This window comes from Crassostrea angulata, chromosome 5 (assembly GCF_025612915.1).
Source record: "Crassostrea angulata isolate pt1a10 chromosome 5, ASM2561291v2, whole genome shotgun sequence".
Classification (NCBI taxonomy): Eukaryota; Metazoa; Mollusca; class Bivalvia; order Ostreida; family Ostreidae; genus Magallana; species Magallana angulata.
The window spans coordinates 9,199,465-9,224,193 of NC_069115.1; the positions used below are offsets into that span (position 1 = coordinate 9,199,465).

The following is a 24,729-nucleotide window of genomic DNA, read 5'->3' on the forward strand; positions in this document are numbered from 1 at the left end:
TTGCTTCTAATACTGCTTAAATTTTCTTCGTCTAATGTACCGAAAAGAAAAGATAGGACTTTCCCTACAATTGGTATTACAGCTCTAGTATTTCTACGGTGCATAAAACGAATTTCTTGTATCTCTTGTTCCAAATATCTTCTGTTTACCTTAAAATTGTTTATCTCAACTGAAAACCTTTCGCTCATTTGATAAAGCCTAAAGATGGGTGTCATGCGAATAGTTTGATTAGTATCAGTGACTGATAGTTTCTTTGATTCATCCCCAATGGCTTGAACTAAAGTATTTTTTACAGTTACTAATTCCGTTTGTAACAAATTAAGAATGGTATAATAAGGATTTAAGCTTATTGTCGTGATTGCTGTCCATTTTCCTTGCACCAGAGAAATATCCTTAACTTTTTCAAAAATTACATTTTTCCTGACGATATTGTTTGCGAAAGGTATCCCAAACACTCCAGCTAGGAGGAATACTGTCAAGACCCACTTCATCCTGCAATAAATAATTGAAATTTCTAATACAAGGGTGTTTGCAGAAAGTTCTTTCAAATTGGTACATCCAGCCAATTACATTCCTTCTCGTTTCTGACATTTCTATCATTTTTGAATGAGTTTCTACTAAATCAAGTGGAAAGTGTTTTTTCATAAATTTGATGAAAGAGGGGTATAGCAGCAGCGTTTCATTATTTCCTATCACTATGGCTTGTAGGGTTACTATTCTTTGAAATTCTGAATTTATCTTAAGCCTAGTAGGGCGATTTTGTTCCGCGATTCTCTGATACTTCATTATTTGAGCCCTAACCAATTCGGGTAAATCACGGATCAATTCACAGATTTTACTTAATGGTATATCTTCATCGTCAGAGGTCATTGGGACTAATGCCTGAGGAATTTCTACCTTAGGATGTGAAACTCTTGGAAGTTTTACAAATTTATTTCTTTCGAAGCCAGGTTGCAAGGAGCCCAAATTAGAGTGTAATTGTTGTGAGTTAGTATTTGTTCCCTGCTTCGGCATTTCTAGCTTCATTGACCATTCACGTTTTGGGTCGGGTCTAAGTCTTGATTTGTCTGAAAATTTCTTCCCCGATTGTGAAAATGATGTAAGTGAGCGGGGCGACGGTCGTGGATCGGACATCTGAAAAGAACGTTCGATATATTAAGACCTTGGATTAACCCAACCTAAAAGGTTCACCATTTATGTCAAGAAGTACTAATTCGTTTTCGATTGGATTGAAATCCATTATCACCCCATTTTCACCTACTCTAAACGAGTTTGGGACTACCTCGTTTGCTAGGATGAATTGTAAATACCTAGTCTCTTCGTGACCAATGGTATCAAAAAGATGATAAATTTCATCGAATTTTTTCTTAATTTTCAATAACCTGTTTATGTTCGTTATGAAAGTTGGACTAAATTTTCTAAAAAATGCATCAGCATATTCATCAATTCTCTTTAACTCTAACAGAACTGTTCTTTTTGGTTCGATTTCCGCGTTTGCCAATCGATGGTATGTCATGATTTTATCCAAGATTAATGGGGGCAAATCTGGATAAAAATCTTCTCCAGTGAATAATTCCCTGGGAGTTTTCTGACTTTCGGCCAATTCTGTAAAATAAATGAATTATTACCTTATTTAGTACATAAGTTTAATAAGGCTCCCCATTTAATGTGGTTCATTAAGATCTCTGAACTGCATATTCAACCCGGCTGCGTCATTTTGAATACTCCCCATATCAACTAGATCTAGGACCATTGCCGACAGATACTCTAATTCTTCAGGTCTTAAGCGTTCACAATCCCTTAGAATTCTCATCATCAATTTTAGGTTTCGAATAAAGCTAGGTCTCAGTGTTTCCGGACTTAACCTCCTATTTAGGTACTTAGAATATACGTTAAATCGCCTTAACTCTACATTGACATATTTCTTTGGGGTCAATTCCGCGTTTGCTAGACGGTGATACTTCATAATTTGATCGATAACAGGATAAGGTAGCTGGTCAGGGTAAATGTTCCCAGGGGTATATAATGAGTTGATCCTCATAGCTCTTTCCTCAAGGTTGTCAATGCTTTCCATTTCCTCTTCCTCTCTCCCTGATGGATGCTCCGATCTTGCACTTGCCATTTTCTGCAAGAAATGCAAGACATCAGGAACATCCACCCATGAACAAGAGAAAAGCTAAATTGCTATATCCCTATTTTTTTTAAATTATTAATAAGCATGATATATGTACAAAGCAAAGCTCATTCGAGATTATTTACATCTACATTCGGTTTCGAGTGACCCCCTCCCTCCTAACGCTCGCGGAGATGATTTCTCCTCTAATGATTAGCATAACCATATCAGAGTATGGCTCTGTATCACTCAAATAATGGCTGTATATGTTCAAGGTTGCTGTCAATGTGACTCCTCCAAACTTTATTTTGATATAAAGTTCACTAGGGGGCGTCAATCTCAGTTCCAATAACTCAGATTCTGACATCTGAAAATAAAGGATACTTTATCTACCCTATTACTAACTGTTTTAAGACAACTAAACAATCCTCTTTAAATTTTTGTTTATTAGATTTACGGGGTTTAGGGATTGGTTTGAAGCCTAGACCTACTTTAGGGGCTATTTCATCTATTTCCATATTTTCTTCTAAGGGTACATTTGGGTTATCTAAGGGTATTTCATAGTCTTGACCACTATTTTCACCACATTGATTTGACTCATGGGTCTCATCCGATTCTGAATCTACGGTCTGATCATTCTCGTGTTTATACTGCTGATCATCCATGATCGTCTTAGCTCTTATACGTCTTTGAAGTTCTGCTAGGGGAATATCTTCTTCGTCTGAAGATCCTTCTCTTTCCCATTGTTTGGACTGTATAGCTCTTTCCAATGGTTCTGGTTGCATGTCTTCATTTTCTGACGACGATTCATCTTCCGGTGGCACCACATAGTTAGTTTTTCTTAGAGTTCTTCCACCATCTTCAGTAGTTTGTGAAAGGGGCCAGTGCGAAATATCTGCCAGTCTTAATTGTCGTGCATGGCATTTGGTGGTTAATCCAGTCAATTGATCTCTCACCACGAAATTAACTGGTCCTTTCTGCTCTATGATTCGATAATATGGTAGCCACTTTTTATCTAACTTATTTTGTCTTCTGTTGTTCTTAAGGTAGACAGGGTCACCTACCTGAAACTTTTCATCTTTGCTTCTCTTATCGGCCTGAGCTTTCTGTTTCTTCTTGGCTTCCTTCATATTACGATGTACTAGCAGGAAAGCTTTATGTTGTTCTTGAAGGGCGATCTTGTGTTGATCTTCTCCGGCATATCTCCTTCGAGGTTTCATTAACGTATCAAGAGGTAATACGACATCTCTGTTGTACATAAGGTAATATGGAGAAAACTTTGACGAATCGTTAGGATGGAAACGAATGGCTGCCAACGTCTGATTAAGATGAATATCCCATGTTTGAGCGTTGTCTGTTATTTTCTTTGCCATCACGTCATGTAGAGTTCTATGAAATCGTTCTACTTTACCATTACCTTGAGGACTGTAATAAGATGTTTTGATATGGTTGATATTCAATTCTTTCAAGGTTTCTTCCACTTTCTTGTTCACATTTTCTGTTCCGTTGTCTGTGAGGATTTGAAGAGGACAGCCATATCTTGGATATATTTCTTCTAAGATAAAATGTATTATGTTGTCAGCTGACTTATCAGGAACGGGAAAAGCTTCTGGCCAACCAGAGTAAATGTCTATAAAAGAAACTATGTACTTGTTTCCCGACAAGGATGTTGGATATGGTCCTGATAGATCAAGTCCTACTTTAGCCATTGGAAAAGGTGGTATATCTGTCTCTTGAATTGGAGGTTGATTTTTCTTATTGCTCCTCGTTTGGCATACTACACATCCTTCTATATAAGAGTATAACCTTTTGTACAAATTTGGTATGTAGTACTTTTGTCTGATTACGTCATATGTTTTGTCCACTCCCATATGTCCAAGTCCGTCATGATACTGTTGCACTACTAAAAGTTCTAACTCACGTGGTACATACAGGCGAAGTTTTGGGCCTTCTGAGTCTCCATCTGAAAGATAGTACATTAAACCATCAATTTCCAGGAACTTCTTTCCTTCGGTTGCCGTTGTTGTTCCTTTATTTAACCGATTCTTCAGTTTCTTGATCTGCTCATTGTGTTGTTGACTTTCTTTGATGTTGATTTCTTCTGGTAGATTAATAAAGGGTTTAACCAATTCGTCGTGTTGTTTAACTTCACATCTGGCTAATCGCTTAGGCGAAAAGGCATTGGAGTTAAGTACGTTTACTTCAAAGAAATTGTCCTTAACATCTGGTTCATCATGCTCTGATTGTTCTTCCTCTTCACACTCGAGGTTGACTGTCGGTAATCGGGATAAGAGATCTGCACAGCAGTTAAATCTTCCTTCTATGTACTCTACCTTGCAGTTATATCCTGCAATACTTAATGCCCATAGTTGAATCTTCTTATTTTGCATTGGAGATTCTAAGATATACTTGAGCGGCTTATGGTCTGTTCTTATAGTAAACTGAGCACCGTGTAAATAATGGTCTAACTTCTGAAGGGGGTAATGGATTGCAAATGCCTCCTTTTCTATGGTTGACCACTTTTCTTGAGTTTTACTCAGCTTGTGTGATAAGTAATATATTGGCTTATCTTCTCCCTCATCTGTCTTTTGAGTAAGGCACGCTCCAATACAATTGTCGCTGGCATCGGTGTACAGGATGTAAGGCTTATTAGTATCTGGATATGCTAGTAAAGGCACTACCGTTTAACTTTCTTTAATAAAGTCAAACGATTTTTGGCAACATGGTGTCCATTTAAACCTTGCATATTTTCTGGTTAAGTCAATCAATGGTTCTGCAATCTTAGAGAAGTTCGGTATAAATCTCCTGTAATAACTACACATACCTATAAAGCCACGAACTTCTCGGACTGTAGTGGGCGCTGTTAACTTTCTTATAGCTTCGACTTTCTTTGGATCAGGTGTAACGCCATGTTCATCAATGATGAAACCAAGATATTCTGTCTGTTCCTTGAAGAAACTACATTTCTTTAGCTTCATTTTAAGTCCATGCTTCCTTAGGCGGTTGAAAACGTCTTGAATATGACGAAGATGATCTTCCGGTGTCTCTGAGAATATAAGAATGTCATCCACGTATGCGATGGCAAACTCCTCTTGTCCTTGAAGAACTATGTTCATCAGCTCTTGAAAGACTGCCGGTGCATTACTCAACCCAAATGGCATCCGGTTGAATTGGAATAGTCCTTTGTGACATGCAAAGGCCGTTTTTTCTTTACTTGAATCTTCTAATTTCACTTGCCAATATCCACAGTGAAATATTTTGCCTTACCTAGTAAACATAGGATGTCATCAATCAACGGTAGCGGGAATGATACGGGTTTCACTATCTTATTCAAGCTTCTAAAGTCAACGCACATCCGGTCTGATCCGTCCTTTTTCTTCACCACTACTAAGGGAAATGACCAAGGTGATTGTGATCTCTCAATAATCTTTGCGTCCATCATTTCCAGTATGGCCTCGTCAATTATCTGTCTTTTATTTAAGGGTACACGGTAGGGTCTGTTCTTAATTGGGTGGTGATCTCCAGTTTCTATCTTCATTTTAACAGTATCAGTCACTCCAAGATCACTGTCTTTCTTTGCAAATAAATCATTGTTTTTGCTCACAAGTCTTTTGATTGAGTGTTCAAATCTCTTAGGTACATCAATTTCTTCTTTTGTGTCTTGAGTAGTCTGTATTTCTGAGATTTCCTTCTGTTTTAATGCGGTAATTCGTCCTACTATGTAGCCTCTTGGAATTTTATAATTTTTGTTAGTTTGGTTAACGAAGATCATTGGAACTTTCTTATCTTTCCGAACTATACAAACGGCGTCTTTTAAATATAGTCCTGGGTCTTCCATAATGCAGTTATTGTCTATGCTGTTCACTTCAACCAAGTCATTTTTTTCCAGCGGAAAATTGTTATTTATTTTTCCATAGAATACAGTCACCGTGTTTGGTCTCATAATAAGTTTCTTAGGAGTTCTTACAATAGTTGAGATGTGTAAATCTTCTTTAAGTTCTGCGTATACTTTGCCATCAATACGCATGAGTCCAAGATCAAAGTATAAACGAACATTGTTTTTCTTGAGCCAATCACGGCCGAGAATCATGTTTCGGTTGAGTCCCTTTGTCACATAAAGTTTGTGGTCTAAAGTTAATCCTGAAATCTTAAAGGAAATATTTACATACCCTATCGCAATTAAAGAATTGCCATTTGCTGCTTGTAAAGAGGGGATGTCATTATTGAACAACTTGGGGCGGGGAAATAGATTATCATACATTTTCTTACTAATTAGAGATACGGCTGCACCTGTATCTACCAAAGCTCTAAATTTATTTTTACCTACTTTTAATAAACAGCTACTGGGGTTGTTAGTAAAATTAATTTCATATGTAGGTCTTTGTTTAAAGTTCTTTCTTCGGGCTTCAACGAAGGAAGAACGTCTTAGTTTTCCTGTTTTTGTTTGTCAAAATAAGAGCGAGATTGGAAATTTTGAGACGATCCCCTATTTACTTGGTCGCTAGATTCATATGTTCGGCCTTGACGATTTGATGGTCTGCCCCGATTTTGCTGCGCTCTTTGATACATATGCGAGCTCCAACAATCTGCACGCACATGACCTACTTTACCACAATTCCAACATTCCACAGGTGAACGGGGTCTCTGCTCTATATTATGGACGGGTTTGTTTTGACTGAGTCGTTTATTCATTTGAGGCTGAGACCTAGCTTGGGGTTTATTTTGAGGACAAAATCGAGCCCTATGACCCGTCTGTTTGCATTTAAAACACCTACTATTTCGCGTATGGTCAATTTCCATTGGTTCTACATGCCTTGTTTCTATGGAGGTAAGATTATCTGCTCTATCCTTTAATAAGGGAAGAGTAGTATCAAAATTTGAAAGAGCTCGTCTGTTGTCATTACTTTGTACAATTTCTGTCATATTTTACCCTCTTATCGCTAGCCTCTGTCTCAGATTTTGTTCTCGCATTGCTATTTGAATTGCGGATTCTAAGTCTTTCGGGTTTTCTCGCAAAATTCTCATTCTGAGGTAGTCGAATGTCAACCCGTCACAAAAGATATCTACTAGCTGTTGTTGTATCAAAGGATCTTTTAGTCCGTCATTACTGTAGGCGTCTTCCGCGATTTGTAATAGTCTCTCGGCGAACAACTGAACACTTTCATTTGAATTTTGTCGAGTCTTACGCATTACTGCTAACGCGTGTTGGGGGTCTGTTATTTCTGCAAATCTATTTTTAAGGGATTCCTTAAGATCGTTCCAAGATGGGATTTCTTCAGACGCATTTGTTTCATCTAAATACCTTTTAATATAATCCCCAACTGAACCCTTACTCGTTATGTATGCAAGCATGGGGATCTCATGACCTTGTTTCCCAGACATAACACTGTACTTTTCAACTTCCTTTATCCACTGTTTAAATTTTTGAGCATCTCCCTCAAAAGGAGTTATCACAGAAGATAGGGGCACTGAGAGTGCGGCTGTTATAGCTTTAACTTGACCAATGAAAAAATCTTTATCATCATCCTGATCTGGGACTCGGTGTCGAGGTTCACGAGTTTCATACGGCCTAGCATCATGATATGTTTCAAAAGTATTTTGTTTAATCTGCTCTTTTTCTGAAGATTTTTGACCTGTTTCTTGCCCTTTGTTTTCTTTGCTCTGACCCAACCCCGCGAATTGTTTTTCTAATTGCTCCATTTGATTTCTAAGTTCTTTTTTATAAAACCCATCACCTGTCGCCATATTGGTTGCTTAGACAAAGTTGTTTACTTCGAGATAGCTATAAGAGACATAAAGAAATGGTTCTTACCTTATTCTGTTTTGAACTTCGCTCAGTCCTGGTCACGGGCACCAAGAAAGTTCATGTAAGCCTTCCGTCTTACAGGATCCTATTGAGGGTCAGCTCAAGCTTAGTGATGACAAGTCCAGTATTTCTTTCTCAAGCGGTTTTATTAAGCGTGATCGTATAGTTACAATTACATCAGCTAATAGCAGCCCAAATCAAGAGTCTGCACAATCTCATTTCATATGGGTATATATAAGGTTTTACTTATGATGAACAGTTTTGACTAGTTCGGCCCATATACGACGATCATGAGTGAACATTTAGTGTTCAAAATTAAGATTAATATTTTATTTCTAAATAAAGTAACAAAACCGTCAAAACTGCCAATCAAAGAGTCTGGATGCAGGATGTGGGTCTCCGAGTCCTGGGTCTCGGAGCCCCCCCACCTAGTATGAGGCATCACTTACTCACAATACGTTCATTCATACACGGCATAAAAGGTTACAAAGGTTAATATATAGAATACACAATACATGACTCAATATAGAATACTAGAGCTATCGTTGCAGACACAGAATCGCCAAATAGGTCACATGTTGTTAAACTCTCAATTTGGATATTATTCTGCCCGTATTATGCACCTGGTTTCATAACATCATTTAGGAATACTACGCATTGCTACAAGAGTCACAGAGTTCATTCTGTCAATTATCATTAACACCATTCAGTGCGCAGCATCTAGGTACACATAAATATCACAGTGACCATTATGTAATACTAGCAATTCAAGGTCATAGCATGGCTATCTGTTTACACATCAGCACGCTTATTTTGTTTTTAATGATGCATACAAAATTAGCCCAGATTTCCTCTGAAATGTTCTACTATCTCAAAACAATGAGCCATTTATAATAGATCGGACCGTCTAAACTGTCCGGAAAACTTTCAGTAGATCAAATACGATGTAGTATTCATCATCATAAACAACAAAATCTTCTACGGGGCTTGAATTTAAAAAATAATTGGTTGTTTAGGCCCTTGTGTTACAGTAAGAAATGCTCAATTTATGTCCAAAATTGAGAAATATTGATACGAAAGTGGAAAACAGCTGAGGTGTATCACTCATGTTAGCTAGATTGAAAGCAGAATATGCTATTTTGGACAAAAGTTCTCATTATTTTCATAAATTGTATGAAATAATGACGTTTTCTTTACCCCACCCCACCAGAGGCAGGGTCATCGAATTTTTTGCTGACATACATTCTGGGGTCCACATGATATTAATTAATTTGCGTCATTTTATCCAATTTCATACATCACTTGTCAATTTAAAACCAAAAAATCACTGAATATCAAAACAATGGGGTTTTGTAGCCAGCAGCACGCTTATTTTGTTTTTAATAATTTTTAACAATTCTTAGAAAATGTTTCTTTCATACGTTTTGTAAACATTTCTTAGAAATGTTTTTAGAAATTGTTATTATAACATAACAAAAACTACACAGATTTACGTTTTTATAACGTTTTAATAAATGTTTTTGTAACATTTCTTAAAATGTTTTTAGAAAATGTTATAACGTAAAAAAAAACCACAGATTCACGTTGTTATAACGTTTTAAAAAAATGTTTTGGTAACATTTCTACAACGTTTTAAAAACGTAGTGAAAACGTTGTTGTGTTAACTGGGTTGTTAGCTTCAGACAGTTTTTAAATAGCTGCGAATATCTTCTTTTGCAGAATATGAAGTTTTTTTTCCGACACTTCCAAGTCCTTTATTTTACAAAAGGTATTATTTGGGTTTGGTTGTACGAAAACACAAGGGGTCACAACCTCAAACCGATCACCATCAACATTTTTAAAATGTCCCATTTCTATCCTTTCTCAAGTCTGTCGATCAAAATATAAATCAATTTTATTTAAAGCTCTATTTTGCAGAGCACGTTGTGGTATTTTATGATAGGGAGTTAGTATATAACAAGTACAAGCAAGTTATGCAATGTATTCTTTAAAACCTTAATACACTCTAAAACTTAGGAAGGGGAAAGTACGTCACAATCACTTTATGCCTTTTAGTCCACTCTATCCTATCCAGCAACTGAATTAATATGCAATTTGAATGCCAATTGCCTCTGGGGCTTTTTCTTTTATTTTACCTGCTGCCAAGTGACTAAATATCAAGCAAAATCTGTATTTAAAAAAGTTATAAGAATGCTTGGCTTAGAAAGAAAAATCTATATGACTCATTCTTTCGACAATGAGGCAGTTTCTAGTGCATTTGATAGCATATTGAGTCAAAAGGATATTGCAGGCAGTGGGCGTTGGAAATATCGTTGCATGTATGGGTACATTCAAACTTAATCATATTCCTAGTATTCATATGGTATATCTAAGGTAGTCTATAGTTGATTTGGTTATTGCATGTATCATATTGACCTACATTTTTCTTTTCACACCAGGGGTTCAAGGGTATAGCAAAGTTTGTTTATGTAATATCTTCACATATATTATATACTGGTATATGACAAATGAAATGGGGGAAATTGTGCCAAAAATCTTTGCTTACGGTAAAGGACCCATCCCAGTTCCCTGCATTGCAGTGTGTGGGCAACATGCCGAGTTAAAAAGATGGCGATTTAATTTAAAACAAGAAATCAAGAACACCTTTTCCAGTTTGGTTTAAGGTTGTAAACACATGTTTTTCAGTCAGCACTGGTTTGGTGATGTTGACCAACAAGTAATAAATATGTCCAGAAACGATTTAACAGCTGCTTTCTTGCAACTGTATTAATCCGTACAGATGGTTAGTATGTTCGATATCCTGAAGTTTAGATTGATTGTCCGCATTTGTTTGCCCCTGCTGGGGTTCATCTCCCTGATTTTGGTAACACATATTTCTTTTACCACCCTTAATCAGGACTTGCTGACCTTCATTACAATACACACTAAAAAGTGACACAAACAAAGAGATTGAGTCATGATTAGTTAGAGGGTCATAGTCTTAGTCACAAGTTGCAACCAATGCAAAAAAATACAGTCTAAGAGCTATTTTCTTCAACTTTTGTATAAAAAGTATTAGAAAATAAAGACATGTTGTTGATCTAGACATTAAAAAGATGACTTCTTTAAACCAAAGCCTTTTCGTTTCACGGTCAATAGAGGCCAACCGAGACACCAGAAACACGGGTAATTAATTCTTTGTTGATTTTAACTATGAACTCAATTACCTGTGCAATGCCACGAATATGTGAAAAAAAAACCCAAGAAACTGAAAAGAACAAATGCATTTTCACTTTACAATTGATAAAGATATTTCAAAATAAGAACTAATATTAAAAAATAATAAATGTTTTAAAAAATGTTGAAGATTTCCTGGTATAAAAAGGGGCTTGATGGTCGCAGTCAGTTTTAGACGACAATAATATCTTTATATTTATAAGACGATCTCTGAATAAGAATGTGAAAACTTCCTCATATTATAAAGCTAAAATATATGATTTTTTTCTTTACTGAAAACACATGTCCTTTTTAACTTGAAATATCATCTTTTATAACATAAGGTAAATCTACAGTAAAACACGCTTATAACGAAGTCCCAGGGATGGGCAATTGTACTTCGTTATAAGCGTAATTCGTTATATCCGTCAAGTTTACAACACAAAATAAAGTCACGGGGAATGAAAATCACTTCGCTGTAAGCGTGTTTTACTGTAATAGCTAATTTTTTCAACTAGCTAGCTTTTATAAAGTCCCTTTGTCTGACTGTTTAATGTGAAGGGAAAAAAAAGAAGACACTCGTTTACTATTCAAATAATTCATGCTTAAAACATACATATTTTCATAAGGGGCATGTCCAGACATCGTTACTCTTTAACTTCAGTTATGAATTTCATAACTTCAGTGCTTAGATGACCAAATCTAAAAATGTTCCCTTTTAAGGTTAAGTTTAAAAATAAATAGATTTTCCAGTACTTGCCGGTTTTAACGGAATTATGTAGGAAGTGGAACAATTTCTTGACATTCTACATTAAAACAGAGAAAGAAGGCATTCTAGATTTGTTTCATTAGTAAAATATCAATAATCTTCCTAATTATCCGCTCTTTGAAAGAGACCTGATCCTTCATTTGAACAAACTTGAAAGCCCTTCCCAAAAGAATGCTTATTAACAAGTTTGTTTGTTGACCCTCTGGTTTGGGAAAATAAGAGTTTTTAAACACGCAACTCTATTTTTACCATTTCAAAATTATCTCCTCTTTAAAGTGGACCAGGCTACTAATTTGAACAAACTTGAGAGCCCTTCCACGAATAATACTTTGTGCCTAGTTTAATTAACATTGGTCATGTAGTTTTGGAGAAGATGAAAATGTGAAAAATTTACAACGACGACAGACAACCTACACATTTTGATAAAAAAGCTCACTTGAACCTTGACTCAAGTGTGCTGAAACCACGAAGTGCCATAATTTAATATAATGTTATCATACTTTTCCAAACTAAAACTTTCCAAATGAATTTTATCAAATTATCAGTTACCTGGTATGAAGTAAGAACATTTTGGAAAAACTCGTGAATAATGATTGAAACACTATTTCCCTTGTGTTTTGCTCTGTTTCACGTTCACCTTTAGTAGTTTTAACCATTTGAGGATGAAGAATGGATCGCACAACATCAATACAGCTCCGCATGAATTCATTAACTGCAGTGATCCAGTGACTTAATAACCTGCAAGACGAAGATCTTTAAGGTAATACAACCGACAGAGAGAAAGGATAAATAATCTATGTTTTTGTATTAACTAAAATTTGTATTTGGAATTCTTATCAAACCTTTACAGCTTGTTTAATATGCAATGTGGTAAATAAATGTTACATCTAAATATTTCATAGTCAGTCTGCACGTTAATTCAACACATTTTCTGACGTACTTTAGATTTCAGAGAAAATCTAATAAGTAAAGTGGGGACATCAGAAAATAAATCTCTAAGGAGTCACTTGGTAATAAGCATGTTTACAAAATGTGTTGGTTTATTAGAAAAGGAAGTAGTTTTCTCATACATTTTATATTCAGATCCATAGAATGTTTATACAACCTATCAAATAATATATCTCATAGATAGCACCAGTCAAATTTAATTAGGCAGTCTTTTTTTCGCAGCAAGGTCAGGTTAAGGTCAATATAATTTCTTTCAGCTTAAAACTATGATGAAAATAGATTAGTCATTGGTGTGGCACTTTCTATTATGTAACAAACGATAAATGCATACAATGTTTTTCAGTTTGTACTAATATATAGAAAAAAATATGTAAACTAGAATCAATAAAATTTAGCCTGTATTTCCTTTAATTTTCTGATGTTTGAAGATTTTCTGATTATTTTTTATGTTTCCATAATATTTCTAATTTTATTTATAATGAAGACTTTATATATAAATATAAATTGACAGAAAATCTAAAATATTGTATTTCATAAGAGAAAAACTCTGTTTTTTATGATTTTAAAAAATAAATATATCTATAGAATGAACGCTTAAGAAGCTAATAAAACCGTAGTTTATTTGAAAAATGATATTTTGAAAACATTTTCGGAAACCAAAGTTTCTTATTAAAAGTTCCCATATGCTGCAAAATCTGGCATTGCTGTTATTGTTTTGAAATTGCTAGTTTTGCATTGGTTCATCTACATGGGAAAGAGTCACTTGAAAATATAATTGCTTCAAATGCGTATACCATGGAGGCAGAGTCCAAGTGTATCGAATTAGGTGTGTCGTTATAAATATATCAGTGCTTTGTCACAGATAAGTATTGCCTCATTAAACAAGTACACCCTCTCTAAAAAATTTACAACTTTGCTCCTGGATTCCGGAGTTCTGATTTGAACAATTCTGAATATGCACTATATCAGACAGATTACTTATTATTACAAGTATAAGTAGTATTTACCCCCATATGATATTGTTGGTGATGTGCAGATACCCGATGGGTGTGATCACAACAACACGAAGGAACGTAGCTCCTGAGTGTCGTATTGATCACGCCCATCGGGTATCTGCAAATAACCAACAATATTAAAAGGGGTAGATTGCTTGTACAATAGTTTACAGTTTTTATTATATTTTACTAGCCTCTGACCCGTGCGAAATCGGGTTGACATTGCATATGATATCAGACATTTTCGAAACAAATACGTCGACACACCGTATTGTGGACATTTATATAACCAAGCTTTTAGACTACAATGGCGCTATTAATTTTATTACACTCTGCTTAGTTAGAATAGTCTAACTATGTATCGGGACAGGCCTTCACGACACTAAAATACATCTCATATTCCCGTAATATTGCAAAAAAATGTAGAATCGCTCCCAAACAATTTAGGAGAAAATTAATGCAACTGCATTGAAAATGAAAGTCAAATTATTCATAACAAACCATTTTGAAGCTGTAAGTGCCTCTCATTTAAAAATTCAATTTTTAGAAAGGAAGAATTCAACACTTTTTTACCGACGTTTTTACTTGCTTCGAAATTACACACAATGTTGATATTCGGAACTCTCGGGCTTTTTCATTTTACAGAGTTACTGGCGTGCGACCAGTTCTCGCCAAGTACTCGAAAGTGCATTGTTACGTCATTTTTCGTATATCATTTTATGTGTTGATAAAATGGCGTAACAATGTGCTGGCGAGAAATGGTACTTGGTACTATCTGGTTGCAAGCCATTAGAGTTATCTCCCGTATTTCCTTTGATTGACAGAATGTATGACAAATTTTCAATAAAAATTTACACGTATTTGTAATATCGTTTCTAAGTTTATCCATGCAAGTGTGATATTGTGGAAGCATAATCCAAATGACCTTCCGTGATTGAGCGTGAATAAAATGACATTCGCAAGATTATAAAATCCAAAAAATTCAGATGATTTCCGAATTTTTTAAAGGAATTTTCGTTGAATATTAATTAGCGAAGTTTGATTAAAAAGAATAAAAACATATTGGTAATGTTCAAGTACCAATGACGTTTAAGATATATAAACCAAAAGACAGTACTTTTTTCCGATTTCTCGGTATTAAAGCCCCAAAATTCGAGTCTATTAAATTAATATAGTAGGATATATGACTGTTATCGGGAAATCATTTGCTGTGTTAGTGTGTTAGTTTTTATATTGTACATTGCAACTACTGAATTTGAATACATTTAAGTGACTTTCAATCGCCTATAAACATTGATTATTCCTTAATTATTCTTAAAATCACAGGAAAGATTCGACTGTTCATTGTCATATTTTTATCTTATAATTATTTATTTTCCGACTTCTATTCCCAATACTTGCTTCAAAAATTTATCTTACTGTAAACTTTTTATATTTAACGTGTACGGTATTTGGCGGAAAATGATTTTCTTACAAGTTAGATTGGATTTAAATTGGCGTTTTTCTGGATGTGTTCATTATAATGCATAATTATATGAAAGGCATTTAGCCTTATACTTGAATTAGCGGAAGCCGCTTTCCGACAAAAACGCTTATACGTTTACAGTATTAATATGATTTCACGTTTACAAACCCTACGTTGTGGAATGCTTTTGTTTAAATATTTGAAATTAGATATATTTGAAAATGGTAGTCACTCTTTAAAAATCTTATTTGATACTCTGTAGAAATAATATGGCTTTTATCTAAATCGACTGGAAACACTTACATATTTGAATGAAAAATATTAAACCAATAAGCAAAAAGAAAAAAATAGATGACGCAAAACTCTAATTGATAAATGTTAAATTCGAATAACTACTGCTATTCACTCTCTCCACAAAACAAGTTGATTATGCAAACACATTTAGTTGCTATAAACATTTTCCACAGAGTACCTTTTTTTCATTTTACACTCATTTCTCTTCTTGTTCGCACTGATGAAAGCAAATATCAGAATTACCTCTTTCTGTCAAAGCTGACGATAAAGTTTTGTCTATAGCTACACATGAGATTTATTCGACAAACATAGATTGAGTCAGTTTTACGTGTTTGATTTGGGCAATTATGATCTGAAGGAGACGCTTGCAGTGGGCACTATGATGGCCGTATTAAAAAACAGCTTTGTCGATGTTGTGTTTACCTGAGACAGATAACCAGCACCTTTGAAAATAGAAAACAAGATAAGCTACGATTCAACAAGCTATGCCCTTTTACATTTCTTTAACAGAAAATGCTTCAAAATAAAGATGTTCCCTTCGAATTCATTAAAACCGGGATAGATATATTGGTGATTAATTACCTATGATAAGTTCTAGAAAAATAAGTCTTTGCAGGATCAACAATTTAACGGTTGGAGAAGAAATTTCACAATTACTGGTTTCTTTTTTTTTCGGAAGTTGCTTTAAAGAGAAACAAAAAGTTTTCAGAAAGATTCCATGAAAAAAAAAATCTGCCTGGAAACCATTTCAGGGGCAATACTTTGAAAACGTTAATTCTCAGAGCCAAGAGACATTAAAATGTCCAATGTACCATAAACTTTTACCTTAACATGTCTTCATCGTTGTTGTACTCTTCACTTCTGATTGTTTGCGTGTAGAATTTATTCACGTTCCTGGTACTTAAACGTATTTTATCAAAAGCTTCTCTCTTCAGATCATTAAAAGCAGCAAAATTTAGCTTTTTTTCAATGCCTTCTATATCATTATCTTTATTTCTTGTTTCAAAATGCTTTTTAGCTTTTTCAGTGACTGAGTTTAAATCTATGCTCAAGTCTCCTAAATGTTCTTTGATAAACTGCTTGAAGGTTTCGATAATGTTATTAACTGGACCACCTTGTATTGGTTTTTTCTCCTTAAGCATCTTACAAAATTCATCAATATCCGTTGGTTTAGCATCAAATTTTATTTTAAACTTATCAAATTGTCCAGAAGGCAAATCTGAAGCGAAACATTTGATATATTTTTTCTGATGTAGATCAGATGTTAAGCCTACTTGTTCTTCTTTTTTTCTTGGAAGATCCTTAAATAAAGACAAAAAAAAATACAGAAAACTAGAGCACATCAAAGCAACGAGTGGGCCGTCCATTAATGACGAAAGTAAAGCTGGAGGTTCATAAACCAATAAACATAAATAACTAAAATAATCGAATTATTCTTGATACGAGTTAACAAAATCCGAATGATTCAATGAACGAATTATCAAAAAACTTTCTCAATTTCAATAAAAACTTAGCAAATACAAATCCGAAGGTGTTTAAGTACGATTTAACAATTATTGAATTATTTTAAGTACGAGTTGCCTTAACTTTGAACATAACACTATTTTCTTAACCAAGAATTTGGAATCAAATATTCCGGAAAAATCAATTTTTTTAACCCTGATACCTCTCTAGTGCATCGTCCGATTTGAAAAAAGATTTCAGTCATAAATTAAGCTTACTAAGCTCTTATTGTCGCAAAAATAAAAATATAAAAACGATTTTGTTGCCCTCCCGACTCCTAATTTGAGGGACCAGCCCCTTTTTCTTGATTTCAAATGAATGGACTCGCAAATATAAACATATTTAGTTCAACAAGTTTTCAGGAAGTGTTAACCGTTCAAGAGATATCCAAACAACTGTGTTTTAGGGGCCGATCCATCAACTCCTACCAACAGAAACATTTCAGGTATCATATTGTTAAGAACATTATTGTCTTCTACAATGCGTTTTAAATATTTCTTCTTTTCTAGATATTAATGATCAACGCAAGATTTTTGTTTTGCCTAGATGGCTGAGTGGTTAGCGCGGTGGCCGCTTAGTGCTAGGAGAATGAGTTTCCAACGGAAGACCCTCTTGTTTTTTTTCGGGTTCTTTTTAGGGTCTTCCGTTTCCAACGGAAGACCATCTTGTTATTCTACGGTTTCTTTTTCTTTCTTAAGATCTTCCGTATTCAGCGAAAGACCTTACTGTTTTTCTACGCGTTCTCATTCTTCGGTATTATTAAGGTCTTCTGCCTTCATCGGATTGTTAAATTTTCTTGACAATTTTTACGATATTTGAGATTTGATCACGAATATCTTTCTTTTGATCAATATTTTGCCAACACATGTAGAGCATCAAAAAATTATCTATACAGGATCTGTTAACTGACACCAAGGAAAAGGGGCTGACCCCTCATATTAGGGGCCACGGGGGGTCTTAAGTCTTTTATCTATATCTCTTTAATAAATTATATTTTTTAATGCATTATAGAAGCAAAAATGTTTATTTTTCAGTTATCTACCTATATATGTTACAAGTTTTCTGGTATATTACATAATTTGGAATTTAAAGGGGCTAGAAGTCCAATATTTTGATCATTTAAATCTTAACAAAATATTTTGAAATGCATTATAGAAGAGAAGATACTCAGAATAATATTCGTAATAATATTTAACCACCAAAGTTTCGTTTAATGGTCCTTATAAGGAGAAAAAAAGTCGGCCCATAAAACAATCTTTTCCATATATCTCAAAAACAGTAACAAATTTCTAAACACTTGTTGAACAAAATGTGTTTAATATTAAGGGACCTTTCATTTGATATCAAGAGAAAGGGACTAGCCCCTCAAATTAGATGATAAGAGTGATCTAAATGTTTCAATCAAAGATCTTATACATATATCAGAAACAAAACACTAACGAGAAGTCCAATACATTTATGATTTATTTGTAAAAGAAAAAGAGGATATAGAATTTGAAAAAAGAGCCTTTTTAAAATCAAAGGATTTTTCATTCTATTTCCAAATCATGTTTAGATGGTAAATAGCAAAATATAGGTCATGCATGTATCTTAAACTCTAGTGATATTGAGCATATAGTATTTTCCCCAATTATATAGAAATCACCGACCGCCCCCCCCCCCCTCATAAAATCATTTAGTTTTCTGGTCCAATTTAACTTGATCTTTGATCTCGGACCTTTAATTTCAACTTAGTACCATTCTAGATTACTGTACTAATTACCAGACAATTTCGTTCATTATTAACAGAGTTATGAACATTTTGGCATTTGAGTTTTAATTGTCGTGTTTGACATGTACTGTAGAAACCAATTCTAACTCCCGAGCCCTTCACTCAATCCTCATGAAATTTTGTGTAAATGTACCTCTGACCTAATTCTTTTTTTCTGCTAAATTTGCAGCGGATTGAACAATTAAGAAGAAATTTCCGATATCAAGCCGCGATTATAGCCTGTACGGGGACTTAAAATTTACACAGTGCAAGGGATGTAAGCAGTCGCGTAATATTTCGTTTGCATGTATATTTCTTGTTTTTCGGTTAGTCTGTATCTACGATAGCTTGTGAACTACTTATGAATGTTGGAACTCTGGAAATTACTGTCATCAAATTTTTACCGAATAAATTTACGTGTTACTGATTTCGTTATTTCTACATTTATAAAGATGTTATCAATCCTGTTGAAATAAAACGGTCAAACATAATAGTAAACGACACGAAAAAAAAATCACAACACTGAAATACATGTGCAAAATGCATCAGTCATTGTTTTAGGACTCTACTTCCCCTAAATGTCGTTAACCGAATCCGAGATCCACACCTCAAAATTCTACTTTCGATTTATTTACGACGAAAATCAAGCTCGGGTCTTTTCACCCCCCTTCCAGACACAAACACGCATCAATATTTCAAATGACCTCGCACTGTTACCAAACCTGTGAAGTCAGACATCTCACACGTTGTTTTTCATCTCATACAAAAATTTAGCTCCTGTCCCGAGCGGAAATGCCCCAAATTCAAAAAAAAATTCGGGAATTATTTCGCGTCAGCCATGTTTTGACGTAAACCTTCGCTGAAATACTGTTATGACATCTGCAAAGGCTGTGTATTCCAATCTCGCCGGAGCCAACATCTGTTCTTTCTCTCCATTTTTTTTAGGGGGGGGGGGGGTTAACTAAAATATTCAACATAAAGGGGTTGTCGGACCTTAGTACAAGTTGAAAAAAAAACTCTGCCATTAAGATTTACACAAAACAGTCATTTATTATTAAGGTTTTCCATTTCCAACAGAAGACCTTATTGTTATTGCTTTGTTTCCCTTTTATTAAGGTCTTCCGTTTTCAACGGAAGACACTCTTGTTATTCTTTGGTTTCTTTTTAGGGTCTTCTGTTTTCAACGGAAGACCCTCTTGTTATTCTTTGGTTTCTTTTTATTAGGGTCTTCCGTTTCCAACGGAAGACCTTATTGTTATTCTTCGGTTTCTTTTTCCCTATTATTAAGGTCTTCCGTTTCCAACGGAAGACCTTATTGTTTTCGTTCGGTTTCTTTTTCCCTATTATTATTATCAAGGTCTTCCGTTTTCCAACGGAAGACCTTAATGTTTTCGTACGGTTTCTTTTTCCCTATTATTATTATTTTTCTTTTTTTTTCTTACAAATTTTGTGCCCGCGATATCTCAAAAACAGCTCGGCCAATTATCATGAAACTTTCAGATCTGATAGATATTGATCTCAACTTAATATTCATCTTTTTATTTTGATGACGTCATTTCCGTTCTAAAGATAGTGACGTTTTAGCGATTTTCAGAGGGTCGGCTTGTCCAGGGAACTCCTCCTAAACGGTAAAAGATATTGAGTTCAAACTGTCAGGGATTGTAGACAATAGATTGTAGATGTGCCATTTGCATTCATATTTGTCATGCTCAAAAGGCGTTAAAGCTCGCCTGGTCCCGAAAATTGAGACTAAAAAAAGTTATAATTTTTCATGGTTTTCTTTGTTTATCTCTCTTCTGAAAAATATTAAAACATGTATTGTACATTTGTTTTATATTTACAAGACCTTTCATTTGATATCAAGAAAAGGGGCTGCTTTATCAAATTAGGGGACAAAAGGGCCCTAAAGTCTTTTATCTGTAGCCGTTTACTGAGAGATATTTTGTGAAATGTTATAGAAGCAAATATGTTTATCTCACAGTTATATATCCAAGCAATGTTATTATTTTATTATGTGTTACGTAATTAAGGGTTTATAGGGGCCAAAAGTCCAAAATTTTGATCACCTATATCTCAGAAAGGAAAATATTTTGTAATGCAATACAGAAGAAAAGTTGTATAAAATTATGTTCTTAACAATATGCGACCTTCAAAATTTCGTCAAACGGCCCCTATAAGGAGATAAGGGATCGGCCCCTTAAACCTTCTTTCTCATATATCTCCAGAACGGTAACAAATGTCTAAACATTTGTTGAACAAAATTTGTTAAGAATAAATGACCTTTCATTTGATATTAAGAAAAAGGGGCTGGCCCCTCAAATAAGGGGACCAAAGGGCTCCAAAGTCTTTAATCTGTAGCCCTTTACTGAGAGATATTTCGTGAAATGCTATAGAAGCAAATATGTTTATCTCACAGTTATGTATCCAAGCAATGTAATGATTTTATCATATCTTACGTAATTTAGGGTTTTTAGGGGCCAAAAGTCCAAATTTTCGATCACCCATATCTCAGAAAGGAAAAATATTTTGAAATGCAATACAGAAGAAAAGTTGTTCAAATTAATGTTTTAACAATATTCAACCTTCAAAATTTCGTTAAACGGCTCTTATAAGAAGATAAGGGATCGGCCCCTAAAACCTTCTTTCTCATATATCCCCAGAATGGTAACGAGTTTCTAAACACTTGTTGAACAACATTTGTTTAGAATTAGATGAACTTTCATTTGATATCAAGAAAAAGGGGCTGGCCTCTTAAATAAGGGGGTTAAAGGGCTCTAAAGTCTTTAATCTGTAGCCCTTTGCTGAGAGATATTTTGTGAAATGTTACAGAACCAAATGTGTTTATCTCGCAGTTATGTATTCAAGCAATGAAATGATTTTATTATGTGTTTTTTAATTAGGGGTTTTTAAGGGGCCAAAAGTCCAAAATTTTGATCACCTTTATCTCAGAAAGGAAAAATATTATGAAATGCAGTACAGTAGAAAAGTTGTTTAAAATGATGTTCTCAACAGTATGCAACCTTCAAAATTTCGTCAAACGGCCCCTATTAGGAGATAAGGGATCGACCCCTAAATCCTTCTTCCTCATATATCTCCAGAACGGTAACGAATTTCTAAACACTTGTTGACAAAATGTGTTGAGAATTAAATGTCCTTTGACATTTTCATTTGATTCCAAGAAAAAGGGACTGGCCCCTTAAATTAGGGGATCAAAGAGCTCCTAAAACTTCTATCTATATCCCTTTAATGAGAGCCATTTTGTGAAAGGTTAATAAAGCTAAATTTGGTATAACACGTTTATGTATCCTAACAATATAATGATTTTCTCTTGCGTTACCCAATTAAGGTTTTTAGAGACCAGAGGTAAACAAGTTTGATCTTTTCTATCTTAATTGGAAGAAATGCAAATATTTAAAAATGGAATGTCAGAGAACTTATAAACAGCGATACAATGAAGCCTTAGTACTTCACTCCTTTTTCCATAACATGTTTTGTTGTCGAAAATCAAAGCCGATGATGTCATATTTCCTTCTAAAAATCGGACGGAAGACCTCCTTGTTGCTCGCAACGAGATCGTGTCTAGTTATTTTTATTTTTTTTTCTTACAAATTTTGTGCACGGGATTTCTCAGAAACGGTTCGACCGATTTTCATGAAACTTTCAGATCTGATAGATAATGATCTGAACCTTATAGGTTTTTGATTTTATTGATGACGTCACTTCCGTTTTTGAGAAACTGACGTTTTAGCGATTATCAGAGGGGTGGCTTGTCCCTCTAAGTTCTCCTAAACTATAAAAAATATTGAGTTCAAACTTTCAGGGATAGTAGACGAAAGATTGTTAATTTGCAATTTCATTTTCATTTTGATCTAGCTTTAGAGGCGCCGAAGCTCGCCTGGACCCGAAAATTGAGATGAAAAAAACGTCTTAATTTTTTGTTGTTTTCTTTAATTATCTCTTTTCTGAAAAATATTTTGTTAAGACATGTAATGTAGAAATAGTTTCTATTTACAAGACCTTTCTTTTAAAATCAAGAAAAAGGGACTGGCCCCTTCACTTAGGGAACCAAAGGGCTCTAAATTCTTTAATCTATAGCCCTTTACCGAGGGATATTTCGTAAAATGTTATATAAGCAAATATGTTCATCTGACAGTTATGTATCCAAGCAATGTAATGATTTGTCCATGTGTTATGTAATTAAGGGTTTTTAGGGGCCGAAAGTCCAAACTTTCGATCACTCATATCTCAGAAAGGAAAAATATTTTGAAATGCAGTACCGAAGAAAAGTTGTTCAAAATGATGTTCTTAACAATATGCAAACTTCAAAATTTCGTTAAACGGCCCCTTAAAGGAGATAAAGGATCAGCCCCTAAAACCTTCTTTCTCATATATCTCCAGAACGGTAACAAATTGCTAAACACTTGTTGAACAAAATGTGTTGAGAATTAAGTGACCTTTTTTTGATATCAAGAAAAAGGGGCTGGCCCCTTAAATTAGGGAACCAAAGGGCTCTAAAGTCTTTTATCTATAGCCCTTTACTGAGGGATATCTTGTAAAATGTTATAGAAGCAAATATGTTTATCTCACAGTTATGAATCGAAGCAATGTAATGGTTTTATCATGTGTTATGTAAATAGGGGTTTTTAGGGGCCAAAAGTCCAAAACTCGGATCATTCATATCTCTGAAAGGAAAATTATTTTGAAATGTAGTAAAGAAATAAAGTTGTTCAAAATGATGTTCTTAACAATATGCAACCTTCAAAATTTCGTTCAACGGCCCCTGTAAGAAGATACGGGATCGGCCCCTAAAACCTTCTTTCCCATATATCTCAAGAACGGTAACGAATTTCGAAACATTTGTTGACAAAATGTGTTCAGAATGAAATGATCTTCCATTTGATTTCAAGAAAAAAGGGCTGGCCCCTTAAATTAGGGGTTCAAAGGGCTCTAAAGTCCTTAATCTATAGCGTTTTACTAAGAGCTATTTTGTGAAGGGTTATTTAAACTGAATTAGGTATAATACGTTTATATATCCTAACAATATAATGGTTTTTTCTTGCGTTACCTAATTAGGGTTTTTAGGAGCCAGAGGTAAACAAGTTTAATCTTTTCTATCTTAATTTCGAGAAATGCAAGTATTTAAAAAAGCAATAGAAAAGTTATAAAATGCGATACAAAAAAACATAAGTTCTTCACACTTTTTTCCATATCATGTTTTTTTGTTGAAAATCAAAGTCGATGATATCATATTTCCTACTAAAAATCGGACGGAAGACCTCCTCGTTGCTCGCAACGAGGTCGTGTCTAGTTTTTATTCTTTTTTTCTTCCCATTTTTGTGCACCCGATTTCTCAGAAACGGCTCAACCGATCTCCATCAAATTTTCAGAAGTGATAGACAGTGGTCTGAACCTGATAGCCAATTTTTTGCATTTATGACGTCACATCCGTTTTTGAGATATTGAGATTTTTCTAATTTTTATATGGGTATTTAGTCTGCAGCCGTTCTCCTAAACTATAAGAGTTTGAGCTCTAATTTCTTCGGTTGGTAAAAGAAAGATTGAAGTTTTGCATGATTGTTGTTTAGTATGTTTAGCACTATTGGCGCCAAAGCTAGCTATGGCTCGAAAATTGTCATTAAAAAAGCGTCGTAAATTTTTGTGCTTTTCTCTCTTTATCTCTTTTCTGGAAAATATTTTGTTAAAACATGTAATGTAAAAAAGGTTTATATTTACAAGATCATTCAGCTGATATCAAGAAAAAGGGGCTGGCCCCTCAAATTAGGGACCTAGAGGGCTTTAAAATCTTTTACCCGTAACTCTTTACCGAGGGATATTTTGTAATAGATTATGGAAGCAAATATGCTTATCTCAATGTTATGTATTCAAGCAAT

General features: G+C 34.5%; 1 protein-coding gene across 1 annotated transcript in view; it reads right to left on the reverse strand.

Moving 5' to 3' along the window:
• LOC128183652 (uncharacterized) overlaps positions 1-24,729 on the reverse strand; it is a 266,317-nt gene that overhangs the window by 152,362 nt on the left and 89,226 nt on the right. The window contains exons 5-6 of the mRNA XM_052852754.1: positions 16,411-16,886; positions 12,433-12,621 (exon numbers count right to left, since the gene is read on the reverse strand). Of these exons, the coding sequence (XP_052708714.1) occupies positions 12,433-12,621; positions 16,411-16,886 (665 nt within the window). The remainder of the gene's footprint in view (positions 1-12,432; positions 12,622-16,410; positions 16,887-24,729) is intronic.